General features: G+C 38.8%; 1 protein-coding gene across 1 annotated transcript; it reads left to right on the top strand.

Moving 5' to 3' along the window:
• Nucleotides 1-504: 504 nt before the first annotated feature.
• Nucleotides 505-8,391, top strand: LOC119774768 (beta-2 adrenergic receptor). Its single transcript, XM_038272445.1, has 2 exons — nt 505-717; nt 6,783-8,391. Exon 2 carries the CDS (start codon nt 6,818-6,820, stop codon nt 7,850-7,852), a length of 1,035 nt encoding a protein of 344 aa, XP_038128373.1. The 5' UTR covers nt 505-717; nt 6,783-6,817; the 3' UTR covers nt 7,853-8,391.
• Nucleotides 8,392-17,803: the final 9,412 nt, after the last annotated feature.

The following is a 17,803-nucleotide window of genomic DNA, read 5'->3' on the forward strand; positions in this document are numbered from 1 at the left end:
TTTTTGTGTCTCTGCTTCTGTCTCCTTGAACCCCAGTCGGCCTCAGCAGATGGCCGCTCACACTGAGCCTGGTTCTGCTGGAGGTTTCTTCCTGTTAAAAGGGAGGTTTTCCTCTCCACTGTTGCTACAAGCATGCTTAGTGTGAGGGATTGCCTTGGAGTCAATGAGTCGATGCAATCAACTGGTTTTCCTCAGATTGAAAACTTTGAATCAATTTGGCTGGATGATCTGGTAAATTGAGAAGACGTGTTGTGAATTGGCGCTATATAAATAAACTAAATTAAAATTGAATTAAAATAGAGGAAAACAAATCCTGATCTCAGTCTCACCATCACCTTTTTTACTCCACATTGGACTAATAAAAAGCATCTCCCACTACAGCTCCATAGTGAGCAGCAGGGGCGGTGGACTCCTGTCATCAGCAGCCTCCTTAGCCAATGGGTAACCCAGTAGAGGAGACACTTAACAGCATCTCCTGCGCGCAGCGGATCAGAGCGCAGCGCAACAGCAGCAGCTCCTCCAGCTCTCCAAACAGCTTCAGCCTCAGGGGTTGAAACCGTTTCGTTTTTCTAGTTATTATTATTATTAATAATAATTTTACTCTAAGGACTGCGGTGGTGAAAACGCTAATATGTGGATTTTTAACTCTGAAGTGCGGCTCTGCATAACCTACAGCTGGTTTCTTCTGGCACAATGAGAGAGATTTAACACCTGAAAGTGAGTATAACTGACTTCTGAATATGGATCGCATCAACACAGAATGCAAAAGTTATGATTTTATTATTTTAAAAATGAAATGGAAGGCACTGAGGACGCACTGAGGACGCACAGTCTTTGGGTGGTGGGCGCTGATCCATGCGCGCTGGGATGTGATGGATTTCCCCCAGAACTGGCAATATAACAGGGGCAAAGTGAGCTGGGTTCCACATGAATGCACGTTTCACAATTGGAAGGGGAAAAGGGGCTCTGGAGGACGACAGCTGGACCAGAAATTCAGAACAATCAATTATGCGTCTTTGTGACATATTTCATTTTTCTTTATCCATGCGAGGTGTTTATTACATAAGTGATTCTTTTATTTGTGTCTTTTAAATCTAATTTTCCCCGGATCTATCTGGGATTTAAGTGCGCATGAAAGATCTTAATTTCATTGTTTGGAGTTTCTTGTAGAGATTAAAGTTACAGCTTGAAAAAATATTTTCAAGAAAAATACAAAATAAACTATCTAGAGCTACATTTGATCACTGTTGATCAGTTTATCTATAAATTAGACTATTAATGAATCTAAAATAAATTCTAATCTAAATATTTCGAGGTTTTCAGATGGATGGTTTCTAGGAAACCTGAGTTTAAATCCATTCGCATCGTTTGGGGTTTGTTTACTATTACGGCAAATGTTGTTGTCCATCCATCCATCCATCCATCCATCCATCCATCCATCCATCCATCCATCCATCCATCCATCCATCCATCCATCCATCCATCCATCCATCCATCCAATGTGTAGATCAGGCAGATAATTAAAAGTGCTTTTCTGAATTAAATAATGCGTCGAAAAAAATGAATTAAATATATATATATATATACCCCATGAGCCCTAAGTGCAACTATACAATTCTATCTATCTATCTATCTATCTATCTATCTATCTATCTATCTATCTATCTATCTATCTATCTATCTATCTATCTATCTATCTATCTATCTATCTATCTATCTATCTATCTATCTATCTATCTATCTATCTATCTATCTATCTATCTATCTATCTATCTATCTATCTATCTATCTATCTATCTATCTATCTATCTATCTATCTATCTGTACATATTGCAGTTCCACAGTCAGAGATGCCTATAGATAGGTCTTGTTTACAGAGGATTGATTTTGTCCATACAGTTGATGAGACAGGTGGCCCTGACAGGTGGTCAGTTGACACCTGAGAACTTCAGGGGCAGCAAAGAACTGTAGTGTAAAGGTAAAGTGGAACAGGTGAAGGAAATATAACCAGACTGGCTATGAGGATCCCTGGCTTGTAGCTATAATGGAAAAAAATAATTCCCATTTAGCTTCTTAAGACATGATCGATATTATATATCATCCCATCTACTCGATAATTTTTTTTTCTCTTCAAAACAGTTTGTAAATCAAATTTCTTCTTTAGAAAGTGTCATAAAATTCAAAAAAAGAAGACAATTGGCGATTTGTTATATGTAGTAATTTGAGATATGTCAGATAGATAACTGGATATTTTTTCAAAGATCTCAGCCTATTTAATAATGATGCAGAAATAATATTGGGGTAAATGTATGATAAAATGTACAGTCAAAATGTTTTTCACTTCCTATGCTAAACTATGTCATTAATACGTACTCATTGCTGCTGTGTCTCACAGCAAAAACCCAAACATATACAGGTGCTGGTCATAAAATTAGAATATCATGAAAAAGTAGATTGATTTCAGTAATTCCATTTAAAAAGTGAAACTTGTATATTATATTCATACATTACATACAAACTCATATATTTCAGATGTTTATTTTGTTTAATTTTGATGATTACAAATGACAACAAATGAAAATCTCAAATTCATCATATCAGAAAATTAGAATATTGTGAAAAGGTTCAAAATTGATGGCCCCTGGTGCCACACTCTAATCAGCTAATTAACTCAAACCACCTGCAAAAGCCTTTAAATGGTCTTTCAGTCTAGTTCTATATGCTACACAATCATGGGGAAGACTGCTGACTTGACAGTTGTCCAAAAGACGACCATCGACACCTTGCACAAGGAGGGCAAGACACAAAAGGTCATCGCTAAAGAGGCTGGCTGTTCACAGAGCTCAGTGTCCAAGCACATTAATAGAGAGGCGAAGGGAAGGAAAAGATGTGGTCGAAAAAAGTGTACAAGCAAGAGAGATAACCGCACCCTGAAGAGGATTGTGAAACAAAACCCATTCAAAAATGTGGGGGAGATTCACAAAGAGTGGACTGCAGCTGGAGTGAGTGCTTCAAGAACCACCACACACAGACGTATGAAAGACATGGGTTTCTGCTGTCGCATTCCTTGTGTCAAGCCACTCTTGAACCACAGACAGCGTCAGAAGCGTCTTGCCTGGGCTAAAGAGAAACAGGACTGGACTGCTGGTGAGTGGTCCAAAGTCATGTTCTCTGATGAAAGTAAATTTTGCATTTCCTTTGGAAATCAAGGTCCCAGAGTCTGGAGGAAAAGAAGAGAGGCACTTCATCCACGTTGCTTGAAGTCCAGTGTAAAGTTTCCACAGTGAGTGATGGTTTGGGGTGCCATGTCATCTGCTGGTGTTGGTCCATTGTGTTTTCTGAGGTCCAGGGTCAACGCAGCCACATACCAGGAAGTTTTAGAGCACTTCATGCTTCCTGCAGCTGACCAACTTTTTGGAGATGCAGATTTCATTTTCCAACAGGACTTGGCACCTGCACACAGTGCCAAAGCTACCAGTACCTGGTTGAAGGACCATGGTATCCCTGTTCTTAATTGGCCAGCAAACTCTCCTGACCTTAACCCCACAGAAAATCTATGGGGTATTGTGAAGAAGAAGATGCAATACACCAGACCCAACAATTCAGAAGAGCTAAAAGCCACTATTAGAGCAACCTGGGCTATCATAACACCTGAGCAGTGCCACAGACTGATCGACTCCATGCCACGCCGCATTGCTGCAGTAATACAGGCCAAAGGAGGCCCAACTAAATACTGAGTGCTGTACATGCTCATACTTTTCATGTTCATACTTTTCAGTTGGCCAACATTTCTATAAATCCTTTGTTTTTATTGGTCTTCAGTAATATTCTAATTTTCTGATATGATGAATTTGAGATTTTCATTTGTTGTCATTTGTAATCATCAAAATTAAACAAAATAAACATCTGAAATATATGAGTTTGTATGTAATGTATGAATATAATATACAAGTTTCACTTTTTAAATGGAATTACTGAAATCAATCTACTTTTTCATGATATTCTAATTTTATGACCAGCACCTGTAGCTGCTCAACTTGCGAAGCAACAATTTTAAATCCACATGACTGAGTTTCTTCTAGCAAAAGATATTTACATTTTAAAGGCACAAATACAAAATTAATTAAGTCTTAAATATGATCACAAACTACAAAAAATTTTTTTAAATGATTGAAAATAATTTCATCAAAAACATATTTTTTTTTTCATTGATACAATGTGATTGATTCATTTGATGCTCAAAATCATTTATAAATAGTAGTTTTGGCGGATTATTGTATTGACTATTTGTACCTTTTGGCTTTCCCTACCTGCTGCAGTATTCCTATATTAGGCTTCAGCTTGTGTGAATTTAGGATTTAGATTTGAGCTCAGAATGTCATGAAGGGAAACCTGCCTTTACAGCCATGCCTTCATTTGGTTCAAGGCATCTTATGTTTGGCCCAGATTGGCATTCAGCAGTGAAAACTTGCTAGTAACTTTCATATAGAATAATCCACAAAAACAAAACATCTATTAATGCTTGGACAGGTCCAACATAACCTATAGGACCTGAATATAACTTCCACCAGCAAAGATTTGTCAGGAACCACTGAGTCTGTTCGCATGTTTAGACTAGAGGACACTGCGATGAGAGGTTCGTCAATAGGTGTCAGTGGTTTGGAGAGGAAATGGACAGCAGGCTGTGCCTGAGACTTGAAGCTTGTTCCTCAGGTGACAGCCGTGGTGCTGATTCTTGATAGCAGAATGATGAAGCAGCTTCCTGACATATTGTCCTCTCCGCCTGTGGCCCACCAAGCAGTTTATTTACTTTACTGGAACAGCTTAATAAACTAAAAGAAGTTGTGTGAGATGCCAAACCATTTTGTGCAAGGGGAGTCCATCCCATTAAAAAAAGTTTCATACAACTTAAAAATGAGGAACATGTTCCTCACAAACAGGAAGTTTTTGAAAAAGATTTTCTCTCCAATATGTGATAGTTGGAGGGTTCTGTGGCTCCCTCTCTACCATGAGTCCAAAACAACTGAATATGAGTCACAAACAAGAAGGAAAGAGGCAATAATTCAACTGTGTATGCTGCTAACAGCTACAGTGTATCAGATATATATATATAGTGGCTGAACTTCAGTTGTTTATATAGTGACATCTAACTGCACAAATCTGCAATTGGTTGCGTTTTTTGCCTTTAAGACCCCTACTGTAACATGTATGCAAACCTTTTAATTTCAGAACTGTTATTTTAGAGGTGAAAGTCTTTATATAGGTGTATTCCATACATAGGGAAGTATTTTGACAGTATGATTTACAGCTACTAAAAATGTAACTACATTATAAATGCACCAGCAACAACATCTGCTGTTTTTAAAGGTCATGGTATCACTGTGCTTGTTAGTCAGAAAACTGGCCTGACCCCCATTAAAGCAAAGCTGACCTTCCTGAACACCTCAGCAGAACCACAGGCTGATAGCCTCCATGTCACGCTGCACAGATGTAATAAATCAGTCATCAGGAACCCTGGATCAGGACTAAATATAAATACATATGCTTCAGATGGATAGAATTTCTTGTATCAAAAACCTTTTTTGCTGGTCTTAAATAAAATGGATGGAGAATAATGTGTTTTAGTTTGCCAGCAATACCTTGCAGCTTAAAGGTCCGGGTAATGAATCTAGCTTTGGGTTTTGCTGTATGGAGTTTTGCATTTTTTTCCTGATGCATTATGGGACTTCACAGGGTTTTCTGGCTCCCTCCCAAAGAATAGGAACGTCCATGTTCTAGGGCTTGCACACAAACATAACCAGGCTTAAAAATTAAAGAGAAACAAAAACTTGGACTCTCATTGGCTGAAAACCACAGTCATTAACCCTGTGATGCCAAATGTGTCATATTTGATACATACGGTTTCTGAAATGTTTTGCATAATTTAATGGTAAAAACTTTGCTCAAAATCCTATTGTACACAATCCGATATACCTGATAACAGCCAGTAGAAGACTACACAAAAAATAATCTTGACTTATCGCATAGTAATAAATGATTAATATCAAAAATGTATTTCTGTTTTTTTTTTTTTTTTTTTTTTTTTACATATTTTGTTAAAAGGACTTCAAACCAAAAAAAAGTAATTTTCTGTTTTGTTTTATTCTTGGATCAGGCTTTAAAGGGTTAATATCTAGTAAATAGTGATGATTATGTACATGATTGCTAATGTTTGAAATCAGTTACTGAATTGAATGCTATAATGAACGTTTCATTATATAAATTACATAGACGGAACTGTTTATACAGATTTCTTTTTATGTATAAAGTGCAATATGAAAGGATTGTAAACCTTCAAAATATATATATATTTTTTTACACATACTTCATTTATTTGTACATTTTTTTTCATCCATTACTATGCGGATTTTTTAGGTTTTGGCCTTTAGACTCAGGACTGAAGGGTTATGTGGGGGAGGTTTCTTCCTGTTAAAAAGTGTTTTTCCTCTCCACTGTCACCACAAGCATGCTTGGTTTGATTGTATTCGAGTCAATTTGTCAGTGCAATCAACTGGTTTTTCTTAGATAAAAAACTTTGAATCAATTTGACTGGATGATCTGGTTGAACTGGAAAATGCCTTGAGATGACATGTGTTGTGAATTGGCGCTATAGAAATAAACTGAATGAATTGAATTAATTAGCAGTTGCATGTGTCAGGTTGACAGAACTTTGCTTGCAGAGAGCCCATGTGTTTCCTGTTATATTCAGCCCTAACACCTGTTTCTCTTTCTGTTTATTTTAGGTTAATGATGTGAAGATTCTGACACGTTTTTAACGATGATTGAGACCGGTACGCCGACGATGTTGGACAGAGCAGAACCAGCACACTGCACTGTGTGCTGCTGCACCCTGGCCAACAAAATCCTCATGGTGCTGTTCATGGTGCTGCTGATATTCGCCATCCTCTTTGGGAACCTAGTGACTCTGGCTGTGGTGGTGGGGACCAAGCACTTCCACACTTCGCAGGGCTACCTAAAGGCATCTCTTGCAGTTGCGGATCTGGCTGTGGGGATATTTGTGGTCCCTCTGTCTGTCTATGCTGAGGTCTATCTCATGGTGGCTGAGTCAGCACCAGAGTGGACTTTGTACAACTCGCAATCTGTGAGTTTTCACCCTTGTAACATCATTGGCCCCATCTTCGCAGGGTGCACCTTCGTCTCCATCACCACTATCTTTCTTTTAACGATTGAGCGGAGCATCGCAGTGCTGAGACCACTGCACAAGGACTCCTTTATTACCCGTAAAAGGACGACAGTCCTCGTCTTCCTCTCCTGGGTGGGGAGTTTCCTCCTGGCCGTGTCTCCGATGGTATTCAGCAGTGAGATCACCCTGGAGTACAACTCCTGCAGCAGGATGTGTAACTACGCTTTGGGGACAATTGGTGAGTTCCCTAGCCAGGCCTGGAACATCCTCCTCCTCTTTCCCGCATTTGACTTCACGCTCCTTGGTAGCACAGTCGTCATCAACATCATCTCTCTGTCCAGCATCAGGCAGCACTCTAAGCACAGGAAAACCCTGGCAGAGACGGAGATCCAAACCACCAGTAATCCCACTTTTTCTGACATTAAAGCAGCGAAGACAATCGGGACTCTGACAGTGGCATTCACAGCATCATTCACCCCCATCGCCGTCTTTGTGGTTGGGAACGTTTTGGGGAACAAATGGTGCAACTTTTCCTTTTTTGCCTTTTGGATTTTGGCGACCAACAGTTGCTGGAATGTCATTATTTACAGCGTGAGGGATCAGAAGTTCAGACTTTGTGCACACAAACTTTTCATGCCTTCCCAAAGACAAAACTCAACAAAAAGCTGAACCTTTAATGAGAAGTTTGGTCAGGTTCTTGTCTCTTAGAGGTGTATGTGTCCCACAGACCATTGGTCCATCTCATTACTATAGAGTCCATTTTTTACCATTATAGCTACAAGCAAAGGAAATTTAATAAAATTTCAATTGAGGAATGAAGGTTTAAAAATATTGAAAAAATAAAATGTGAAAAATCTGAGTAGTAAAAACTTTTTTACTTAAAATGTTTTTTAAAGTTTTATTTCTGGTTTGCATTTTTTTTTAATGCAAAATGTGCTTTTTTTGCTTGCTACAATCGTGAAACAAAATTCACCCCATATTTTACCACCTTTGTACTGTGGCTGCATGTCTTGTTGGCAGCTGTGGTGCATCTGCTGGAAATTCTTCAATTTTTACCTAAATAAAGCACTGAGTGTTTATGGATCACATGCCCTCAATGTAAATATTCTTCTCAGTGGGTGTTCATCTTGTTCTGTGTTTTGTTGAATAAAGGCATGTCTCAGTTTGTGAACTGGCTGTTTACGTTTATATAAATAATTAAAGACCAATTAAAACAAAGTGCCTTTTCTTTTCCTATCCTGTGAATAGACAGGACATTTTAAGGGAGGTGATATTTGTTTCATGCGCTTGTTTTGGGGAAATATGGCAGGGATTTCACACATTTCTGTAATTTACTTATTCAAGTAATTCAGTCACCAACAAATAAACAATTTTTTTTTTTTAAATGAGTATTTGCTGCCATTTTTGCTTACAGTTGATATTTACATAAACCATTTTAAAAAGAGAGAAAACCTTTTTTTCTGTCTGACATTTAATCTGAATGAATGTTACTTGTTTGAGGTCAGGATTACACAATATTTGGTAAATGCCAAAAAAAAAAAAAAAAAAAAGGAAATCTTATTTAAGAGATTTTGTTTTACTTCCTTGGACGTCTGACTTTTAACTTGGCTTTATTCAAATCCAAATCATTTTGAGGATTTTATGATCTTAAAAGCTTCTGAAATTGTTATCTAAAACATTTCAGTTGAACGTAGCCTCGTCTTTATGCATTTTAGGGCAACAACCCAAAACATGTTGCTTCCTTGTGTGACACGGAAAATCTAAATCAACCAGAGGCAGGGAATGAAATTCTGCTTAGGGCTTCCTTCAACCTTATGTGATGTCAGAGTTTTTATAATTATTCAATCTACAAATATGTTCTTTTATTGCAAGCACATTCAAGCGGCTTACATAAAAACTATCGTCTTTGACGAATAATACATACCAGGGAAAAGATTAGCATAATAAACCAAAATTGAGAAGGAAAAATAAATTATATTAAACAATGCATGAAAAGGCTTGTTTCCTTTTTAATTTGGAACATTAAGAAAAACAAAAACTCTGCTTCTGTGTTTGAATTATAAAAGACAAGCAAATGAAAAAAAAACAAGGAAAAAAACAATTTACTTAAAAATTATATTATACACTGGAAAAACGATCTAAAAATAAGTAATACATTTCTTAAATTAAGTGTATTTATCCTTAATTTCAGTAGGTAAATGAGATAGTTTGCCAATGGAATGAGTATTTAAACTCTTAAAATAAGATAATTAGATAAAATGCACTGGAAATAAGACAATCCAATTGTGTTTTCTTATTTTAAATGGAAATCGTTTTGTTCCGTTGGCTAAAGGTCCCTTTTACCTCCTCAGTTCAAGAACAAATGCACTTATTTTAAGAAAAAAATGACTTATCTATATTTTGGTTTTTTTCCAGTGTAAGTATTTACACACGAATTAAGTAAAATTTTATTCTGCAATATCAAGTAACACTTGCGAGTTTAAAGTGAATTTTACTTCCCATTAAACATTGCAGTTGTGACATACAAGTTGTAAGTTATATTTATTTAAACAGATTCAGCAGAGTCTACTTGTTTTCCATAGGCAAGAACATTATTTTTACTTAAAACTGTAATTAGATTTTATACCACTATAGTATTTGCATTTATAAGATAATTAAGTAGATATTAATATTTTTCTTGTGCTTTAAATATTCGTTCACTTTTTTTGCATTATGATACACTACTCAATAAAATTAGGTAATTGTTGCCAATAAAACAATAAGTGTTACTAAATAAACCCATACTCTATGCATTTAATATAATTAAATTCAGAAAGACTTTATTAATCCCACAGGGACATTAATTGTTGCAGTAACTTATGGGGTTTTCTTTAACGAGTTGTTCTAGATGTTGATCCTGTAGGAGGGAAGGAGGTTCTTCAGCTGTCTGTCATGCAATGGTTCTGAAGAAGCCCCTTACTAAAGGCATTTAATATATGTATATTAGGGTTTTTTCATTTTAAGAACTAAGTAAATACAGTGCTATGCATGGAAGCACTGGAACTAAGTGCTTTTCAAAACATTCATCCACCTTCTCCCACTTAAACTGTCAGGGTTACTGGTGCCTTTCTCAAGAGGTGCACACACTAGATTGGTCACCAGTATATTGCAGAGTAACACAGAGGCACAAACACTTATGCAGGGGGGAACATATCAACTTGAACCAAAAACCTACTTCCTGCAAGGCAACAGTGCTACCCGCTGCACTGAAAGATTGACATCCCTCTGAGACAGGATTTAAGGTATTCAAGATAAAAAAAATTAATTCACTTAGACATGCTTAAAACAGTAACAGGGCAGGAACGGCAACATAAACTTTCAGCAATGGTCTATAGATTATGTACTATAGCTGTATTTAGATAAAAAAAAAAACACATGTACTTTAAAAGCATGGCATCCATAGCAAAGGTGGATTATGTCTTACTGCATTAGAATTTGTACAAGCCGTAATTTAAAAATGTATCTCCAGCAAATGGTACTAAAAAAAGTGTTTACAAGTTGCCATATTTGCCTTCTGTAGGATGAGAAGGGCAATACAAGCTTTCAGGAGAGAAACTTTAACTTCAGAGTTTTTACTTTTGGGGACAACTTAAATACACCCAGCTTCAGCAAGAGTATTTGGAAGACCTTTAAAGTGTAGCCTAAAGAGGGAGGTTATGCAAAGCTCAGGGCATGAATCGGTCCCATTAGCAGAGAGGAAGCTTTCGCTGTACCGCTTCAACTTAGTACCGGTACAATCTCATTACCTTCAACAATGATAGAGACAAGCTGGATCAGCAAGTATTTTGGAGATATGGTTGCTGGCATCCATCCAGCTCTCCTCCTGCAAGTAATCTACAACAACAACAACAAAATTACATTACTGGAAAATGAACTAATCATTCAGCATGACTCCATAATCAGGGAAGAATCAACATAAGAAAACCTCTTTTCCTTTGTCCACTTTACACCTACCTTAAACATTAAAGGGATATTGATCAACTCAATCCACAAAAATTGATTAGTTTGATTTAAAAGTATTTTTAACATTAATCAGTAACTACATCCATACTCAAGCCGAAATGTAAGCTCAAAATTTGCCTTTCATAAGCATATATTAGTGGTTATATATGGTAAGCTCTGTGCTGGCTGCCATGTTCTTACATGCACTGATGGAAGGAAACAACGGAAACTCACCGTGGACACCGGAGGTGTCGGCTCTCGTTGAGGTGACAGTTAAAAGTCATTGCACTGATGGTGCATTCACGAGCATTGGGGCTGACGGCTGTCGGTAACAAACCAGAAATGTGGGTCATGTAAACAATAAAAGATCACCATGAGCATTAATTCACTTAGATTACTTTCATGTTGCTACCAAAAGTTTTACAGAAAACAAAAAAATGTTCTACATTTTTTGAAAAACTCAAACAATGACATATCTTGTGTCAAACTACATGCAAACTTATTCAGTCATGATGCAGAACAGATGGACCCAGTATTCAAAGCCAGAAGGTGGGATAATTCAAAGTGTTTATTTAAGTAGAGCGGCCAGTGGATCCGCGGCTAGAGCGTCTATCACTGAAAACTATTGGAGAAAATCACAGGTTAGTGACAATGATAATCTGATGGAGGATGATTATCCCTGTGAGTCACTAACCTAGTTTAACAATTCAATCCAGAGAACAAGGAAGGATCCAGCCGGAGGGCTGCCAACGAGATGTGGCGGATGCTGCCCAGAGTGTCCCAGATACTGCAGCCCCAGAGAACATGCAGGAGTCGGAGCCTGGTCAGGGAAACAGATCAGAACAGGAAGGCTCAGATGTCCAGGAATCCAAAGACAGTTCAGATGCGAACAGGCAGGCTCAGTGGTTGAGAGGCAGAACAGGTCAGGATCAGGAAATCAGAAGCACCAAGGAACTTCAAAAACCCTCTCAGCACTGGCTAGAGAGAACAAGAAAAATGTGGGCCTGATAAGTGAATGCAATTACATACAATATAGGCAGAAGCAGGTGGATCAGATGAGCGGTAATGAGCAACCGGGCACAGGTGAATGGAATGAGCAATTAAGCCAGCCATCAGAGCCAAGATCATGACATATTCATTCTTATTCATTCAAAACAGAAAATTAATTACTTATTAATAATGACTGTCATAGAAATGTCCTGACTAGATCAGAACCAAGTCCTGTTTTTAGCTACAGTGCCTCTTGCATGCATTTCAAAACACAATATTTTCAAGTTGTTTATGTAGCATTTGTATGTTTATTCTGGAGCCCAGGAACTGACATGGAGGAAAAAAATATATTACGTTCCCACAATATACTATACTGCGCACAAATTACTTTTTGTGGTCATAATAAGAGCTTTTTTTTTTGTTGTGTCTAAAACATTGGGTGCTTTAGCCTGACCTCCCTTTTTTCTGATTCCATTTTAAAAAATGCATTTCTCCCTCCAGGTTCATCCTTGATGCAGCGCAGCACTGACTACATTTTATTCCACAGACACCTGCTGAGTGGCTCATCAAAGTTTCACTGATGATTGGTACTGGAGAATGGACTAACAGATTCCCTTTTTTCAGCTGGAAACCAGTGAGGACCAGAACTTTAATGGGTGAGCCTACAGTATAGGCTTCCCCTTTAGTGCCTGTTGCTGGTGGGTTAAAGGCAAAACAGAATGGGGTCTATACATGAGTCCCGACCACAAACAAAGCATCTGCCTACACAGTCAGCCTTCAGCATTTGAAAATATATGCTTTGAGGCTTCCTGCACAGCCAAGTAACAGAGGAGAAATAATATCTGTCAAGTCAGAGCCAGAGATCCTTGCTGTTATGTATGAGAAGCACAGAGGAGTTAGAGAGACAAACTCAGAAAAAATAAAAATCAGTAGCTGGAGTGTGTGTAATGACAGAGCCCTGCATGCATAAAGTCTGAGGCTGCAAGTCATCTATGACAATAGGTCCAAGTATTTTTTTTTTGTCATTTTAAATTTGTTCCCCCTAAAAGAGAAGATCATTCCTCTTATCTTTCTCTTCTGCCTGCATCTTCTCCACATATTGATCATATCTGCCACAATGTTACAAATTGCGGCTGCCTTCAGGATGTGCATAAGGTTATGAGACAAGCAGTGTTGTCCGTTACATCCATTACAAAAATTACATTTTGGAAATATTACAGCTGTAAAAGTCGGTAACATGTTACAATCTGATCTGAACCACCCATGGTTTTACACCAAGAGAACAGAAGTAGGACATGGTTTAAAAAAAAAAAAAGACGGTTTTATAACAATGGAAGAAGATGCTATTAAAAACATTTGTAGAAGAAAAAGATGGAATTACAGCTTCAAGTGGCTACACCAAAAAGTCCCCTTTTTCAGGTCAGGGTGTCATGATTTAACTAAGGTCTGACCCCAAGATGCAGAAGACTAAACAGAGAGACCAGGAAAAGTTTAAACAGGTTTATTTTAGGAATAATGTGATGAATCCAGTGCTGCTCTGAGCACTGCTCAACAGGGACTGAAAGGTGAGGGGAAGACACTGCGGTTAGTTCAGGCTCAGTGGGAAATTTGAATCTTAGGTTTTGAATTGGAGGAAAAGGTTGCAGACTCACTTCTCCAGGGAAAGATGTCCTTTATGGAATCCACACTGAGAGGATTGTGCCAGAGATTTTCTTGCTTGGTAATGGGCGGACAGGGTTTACTCAGACTGCGGTTGTTCCTTGGTGAATGGTGAAGCTTTCTGCCACTCAGATTTCCTGCAGTACTTGAACGGGCTGCTGTGCAGATGAAACCTTTGCTTGGTGTGAAGCTCAAACAACCTCTTGGGGAAAGTTGATCCAAACTTCCTGTTTGGAGTGAACGGATAAGCGGATTACCACTCTGATTTCCTGCAGAACTTGATCGGGCTGCGGTGCAGATGAAACCTTTGCTTGGTGTGAAGCTCAAATGACCTCTTGGGGAAAGTGGGTCCAAAACTTCCTGTTTGGAACCCCAGCTCAGTTAGAAGCTCAGTTGATCCTTCCAGAGAGAGAAGGATCGAACAAATCCAGTTTGCAGGATGACTTCCTGCCGAGAGGCAAAGACAAAAACAAAGTTAAGACTCAGGTTGACAAAAACTCGGTTTGACTCAGAAAAACTCAGCTTGGCTAGAGAATCCAAAACTGGCAAACAAAAACTCAGGTTAGACTCTGCTACACTAAGCATGGCTAGAGTGCCCAGTATTGGCAAAACACTCTGGCGTCGAGGTAGTGGCAGTCAGCAACTTAAGAACACTCCACAGGTAATGAGGCAATGTACTGCAGGTGTGTAGGGAGACCCAATGAGGACGGGGCACCACCTGGTGGAGGAGGAAAGGAAACACAAAAACAGACCACACAAACTGGATTCCTGACAAAGGGAATAAAAACAAATGAGTTTTCCTTAAATATCTGCAATGCTGAAAAAGTTAAGGTCGTTAAAACACAGAGTTCATCAGGAATTCAAATTTTAACTAGATAATTTTGGAGAAAATGCCATTAAACTAGTTTTGAAAAATAGCTTTCAAATCGAGGGTAGGCAGAGTCACTGTCCTGCAGCTTTTGTATGCATCCACCGACACCTGAAACAAAAAAGCAAATTACCTTCTTGGCATGTCAGTAAGTTTAGCAGAGAACAGCCATTAACCATTCTTCTGTTTCAGGTGTGTTGAAGCAGGGACACATTTAAAACTGCAGGACAGCAGCTCTCAATGACCGACATAGCCTCCCCCTGTTTTAAATGAACATAGTTGATTAACATGACAAAATGCCATTTTTCTTGCCTCTTTAGCTTTCATAGCTTTGCTTCACATTTCTTTTTTCTGATCTCCTCCCCTGCTCTCTTGAGTGGCACACTGCCAGAAGTTGGTGATGTAAAGTGTCACCATTTTTGTCATTGTTTTGAAGGTAAATCATAATTCTTTTTCATTTCAAACCTACATAAATATTCCAGGAGCACAGTTAGAGGGGCGGGGAACCAGCAGGGTCCCTCACTGGCTGGACCCTTTCTGGTAGGAGGCCCCAGCTAGTTGCCTACTTGGCACAATTGCTAACTCGACCTCTACCTAAGGTCCAAAACACGGATCTGGTAAAAATCTTTCCACCTTCTTTTGCACTCATGTCTCACAGCAGAAATGTCTTTGTATTCCATTAAGAAACGCGTTTATGGTTAAGAATCAAGAACTGTAGTGAAGATTCTTTTTGGAAGAGATGTGAAATGTCTTCAAGAAACAAGTAATGTCCAACTGTCTTTACTCAAGCACTCAGGGTACAGCTGAGTTATTAAGTATAACAGCTTTGGTATTGTTTTTTTTTTATGTTTTTCAGTTTAATATAGTGCTTAAATCAGAGTAACCTAGGTTAACCTGAGCTATCTCTTTATCTACAGTATGCTGCAATAGGCTTAGGCTGCTGGAGGACATAAAGACCACTTATCCTTCTTGTGATACGTTCGCCTACTACTCTATTGTTGCATTTTCTAGTGTTACTTCAGCTATAGACTTTATATTCTGTTTTTGATCTCTTCATAGTAGCTACATTTAGCCTGCTGGGTTGCTGTCGCCAGTGACATCATGTACTCTTTCTATAGATGATACACTTTAATTTGTCTTTCTTTGGTCAACCCTTTGTCTCTTGTATATACACTCACCGGCCACTTTATTAGGTACACCTGTCCAACACCTGTCCAACTGGTGCCAGAAGGGCTGGTCTGAGTATTTTAGAAACTAGCTAATCTACTGGGATTTTCACGCACAACCATCTCTAGGGTTTACAGAGAATAGTCCGAAAAAGAAAAAACATCCAGTGAGCGGCAGTTCTGTGGGCGGAAATGCCTTGTTGATGCTAGAGGTCAGAGGAGAATGGCCAGACTGGTTCGAGCTGATAGAAGGGCAACAGTGACTCAAATAACCACCCGTTACAACCAAGGTGGGATGAAGAGCATCTCTGAACGCACAGTACGTCAAACTTTGAGGAAGATGGGCTACAGCAGCAGAAGACCACACCGGGTGCCACTCCTTTCAGCTAACAACAGGAAACTGAGGCTACAATTTGCACAAGCTCATCGAAATTGGACAATAGAAGATTGGAAAAACGTTGCCTGGTCTGATGAGTCTCGATTTCTGCTGAGACATTCGGATGGTAGGGTCAGAATTTGGCGTCTACAACATGAAAGCATGGATCCATCCTGCCTTGTATCAACGGTTCAGGCTGGTGGTGGTGGTGTCATGGTGTGGGGAATATTTTCTTGGCACTCTTTGGGCCCCTTGGTACCAATTGAGCATCGTTGCAACGCCACAGCCTACCTAAATATTGTTGCTGACCATGTCCATCCCTTTATGACCACAATGTACCCAACTTCTGATGGCTACTTTCAGCAGGATAAAGCTGGAATCCTCTCAGACTGGTTTCTTGAACATGACAATGAGTTCACTGTACTCAAATGGCCTCCACAGTCACCAGATCTCAATCCAATAGAGCATCTTTGGGATGTGGTGGAACGGGAGATTCGCATCATGGATGTGCAGCCGACAAATCTGCGGCAACTGTGTGATGCCATCATGTCAATATGGACCAAAATCCCTGAGGAATGCTTCCAGCACCTTGTTGAATCTATGCCACGAAGAATTGAGGTTACTTGCATGGGGTACCTAATAAAGTGGCCGGTGAGTGTACATAGCTATCAGCTAAGCTTTTACTGTGATATATTGTACTCACCTTTTTGAGGGGTAGAGATGCAAGTGACTGTCCAATCTCCCAGAGCAAGGACTTCTGCATGTTAGTTACTATAGACAATATGCTGGGTTTCCTTAGACAGAACACTTTTTACCCAATATGAATAATCACCTAAATTTGTCAGCCTTGTCTAATGATTAGAATTAAACCGGAACATATGTAATTGGTGTTTAATTCTAAATGCTCTTTCTTTTTATAAAATGCTTTAGACATTATGTTGCAAATTGGTGTCAAGACTTGGGAACTCCTACTTGAAATTTCTACATTGTGTTGAAACCTTAAGAAGTCTGTTGTCCCAGCAATGCTGCTCTCCTCCAACATGAGAAAAAAATGATTCAGTTTCCTGTGAAAGCTCTCTGTTCTGCCATTGTACGTTGTCACCAGTGAGTCATGGGATGAAAGAAGCAATGTCAAATCCTGTTGCAGAGGCATGAAAGAAAGAAAATAGAAATATTGGCAAGGAGCACTAAAGAGACAAACTGAGTGAAATTGAAGTGGTTTCATGCGGAGGGAGAGAGAAGAACTGTTATGAAAGATGTCCAAGGCAGATGGTGAGAGAAGTGCCAGCGATGGTCAATCAGTCCCACGAAACGAAAACAATTTTTGTTCGGCTGTTTTCACAGATGATCCAGCAATTATTAATTCATTATGAAGTACTTTCACAGCGTAAATAAAGTTTTTAACCCTCAAATGACCTGATATAGTATTTGCCAAGACAAATTTTGCCTTCTCAGCAGATCTGCAAAGTTCTGCTGATGTTATTCACTCATAGAACAGATCAATAGTGATTTTAAAGTTAAATGGTACAACAAAAAGAGCACCTGTGTCGACAAAAAACAATTAGTGTTATTAATGTTGT

This window comes from Cyprinodon tularosa, unplaced genomic scaffold (assembly GCF_016077235.1).
Source record: "Cyprinodon tularosa strain WSP-4 unplaced genomic scaffold, ASM1607723v1 ctg83, whole genome shotgun sequence".
Taxonomy (NCBI): Eukaryota; Metazoa; Chordata; class Actinopteri; order Cyprinodontiformes; family Cyprinodontidae; genus Cyprinodon; species Cyprinodon tularosa.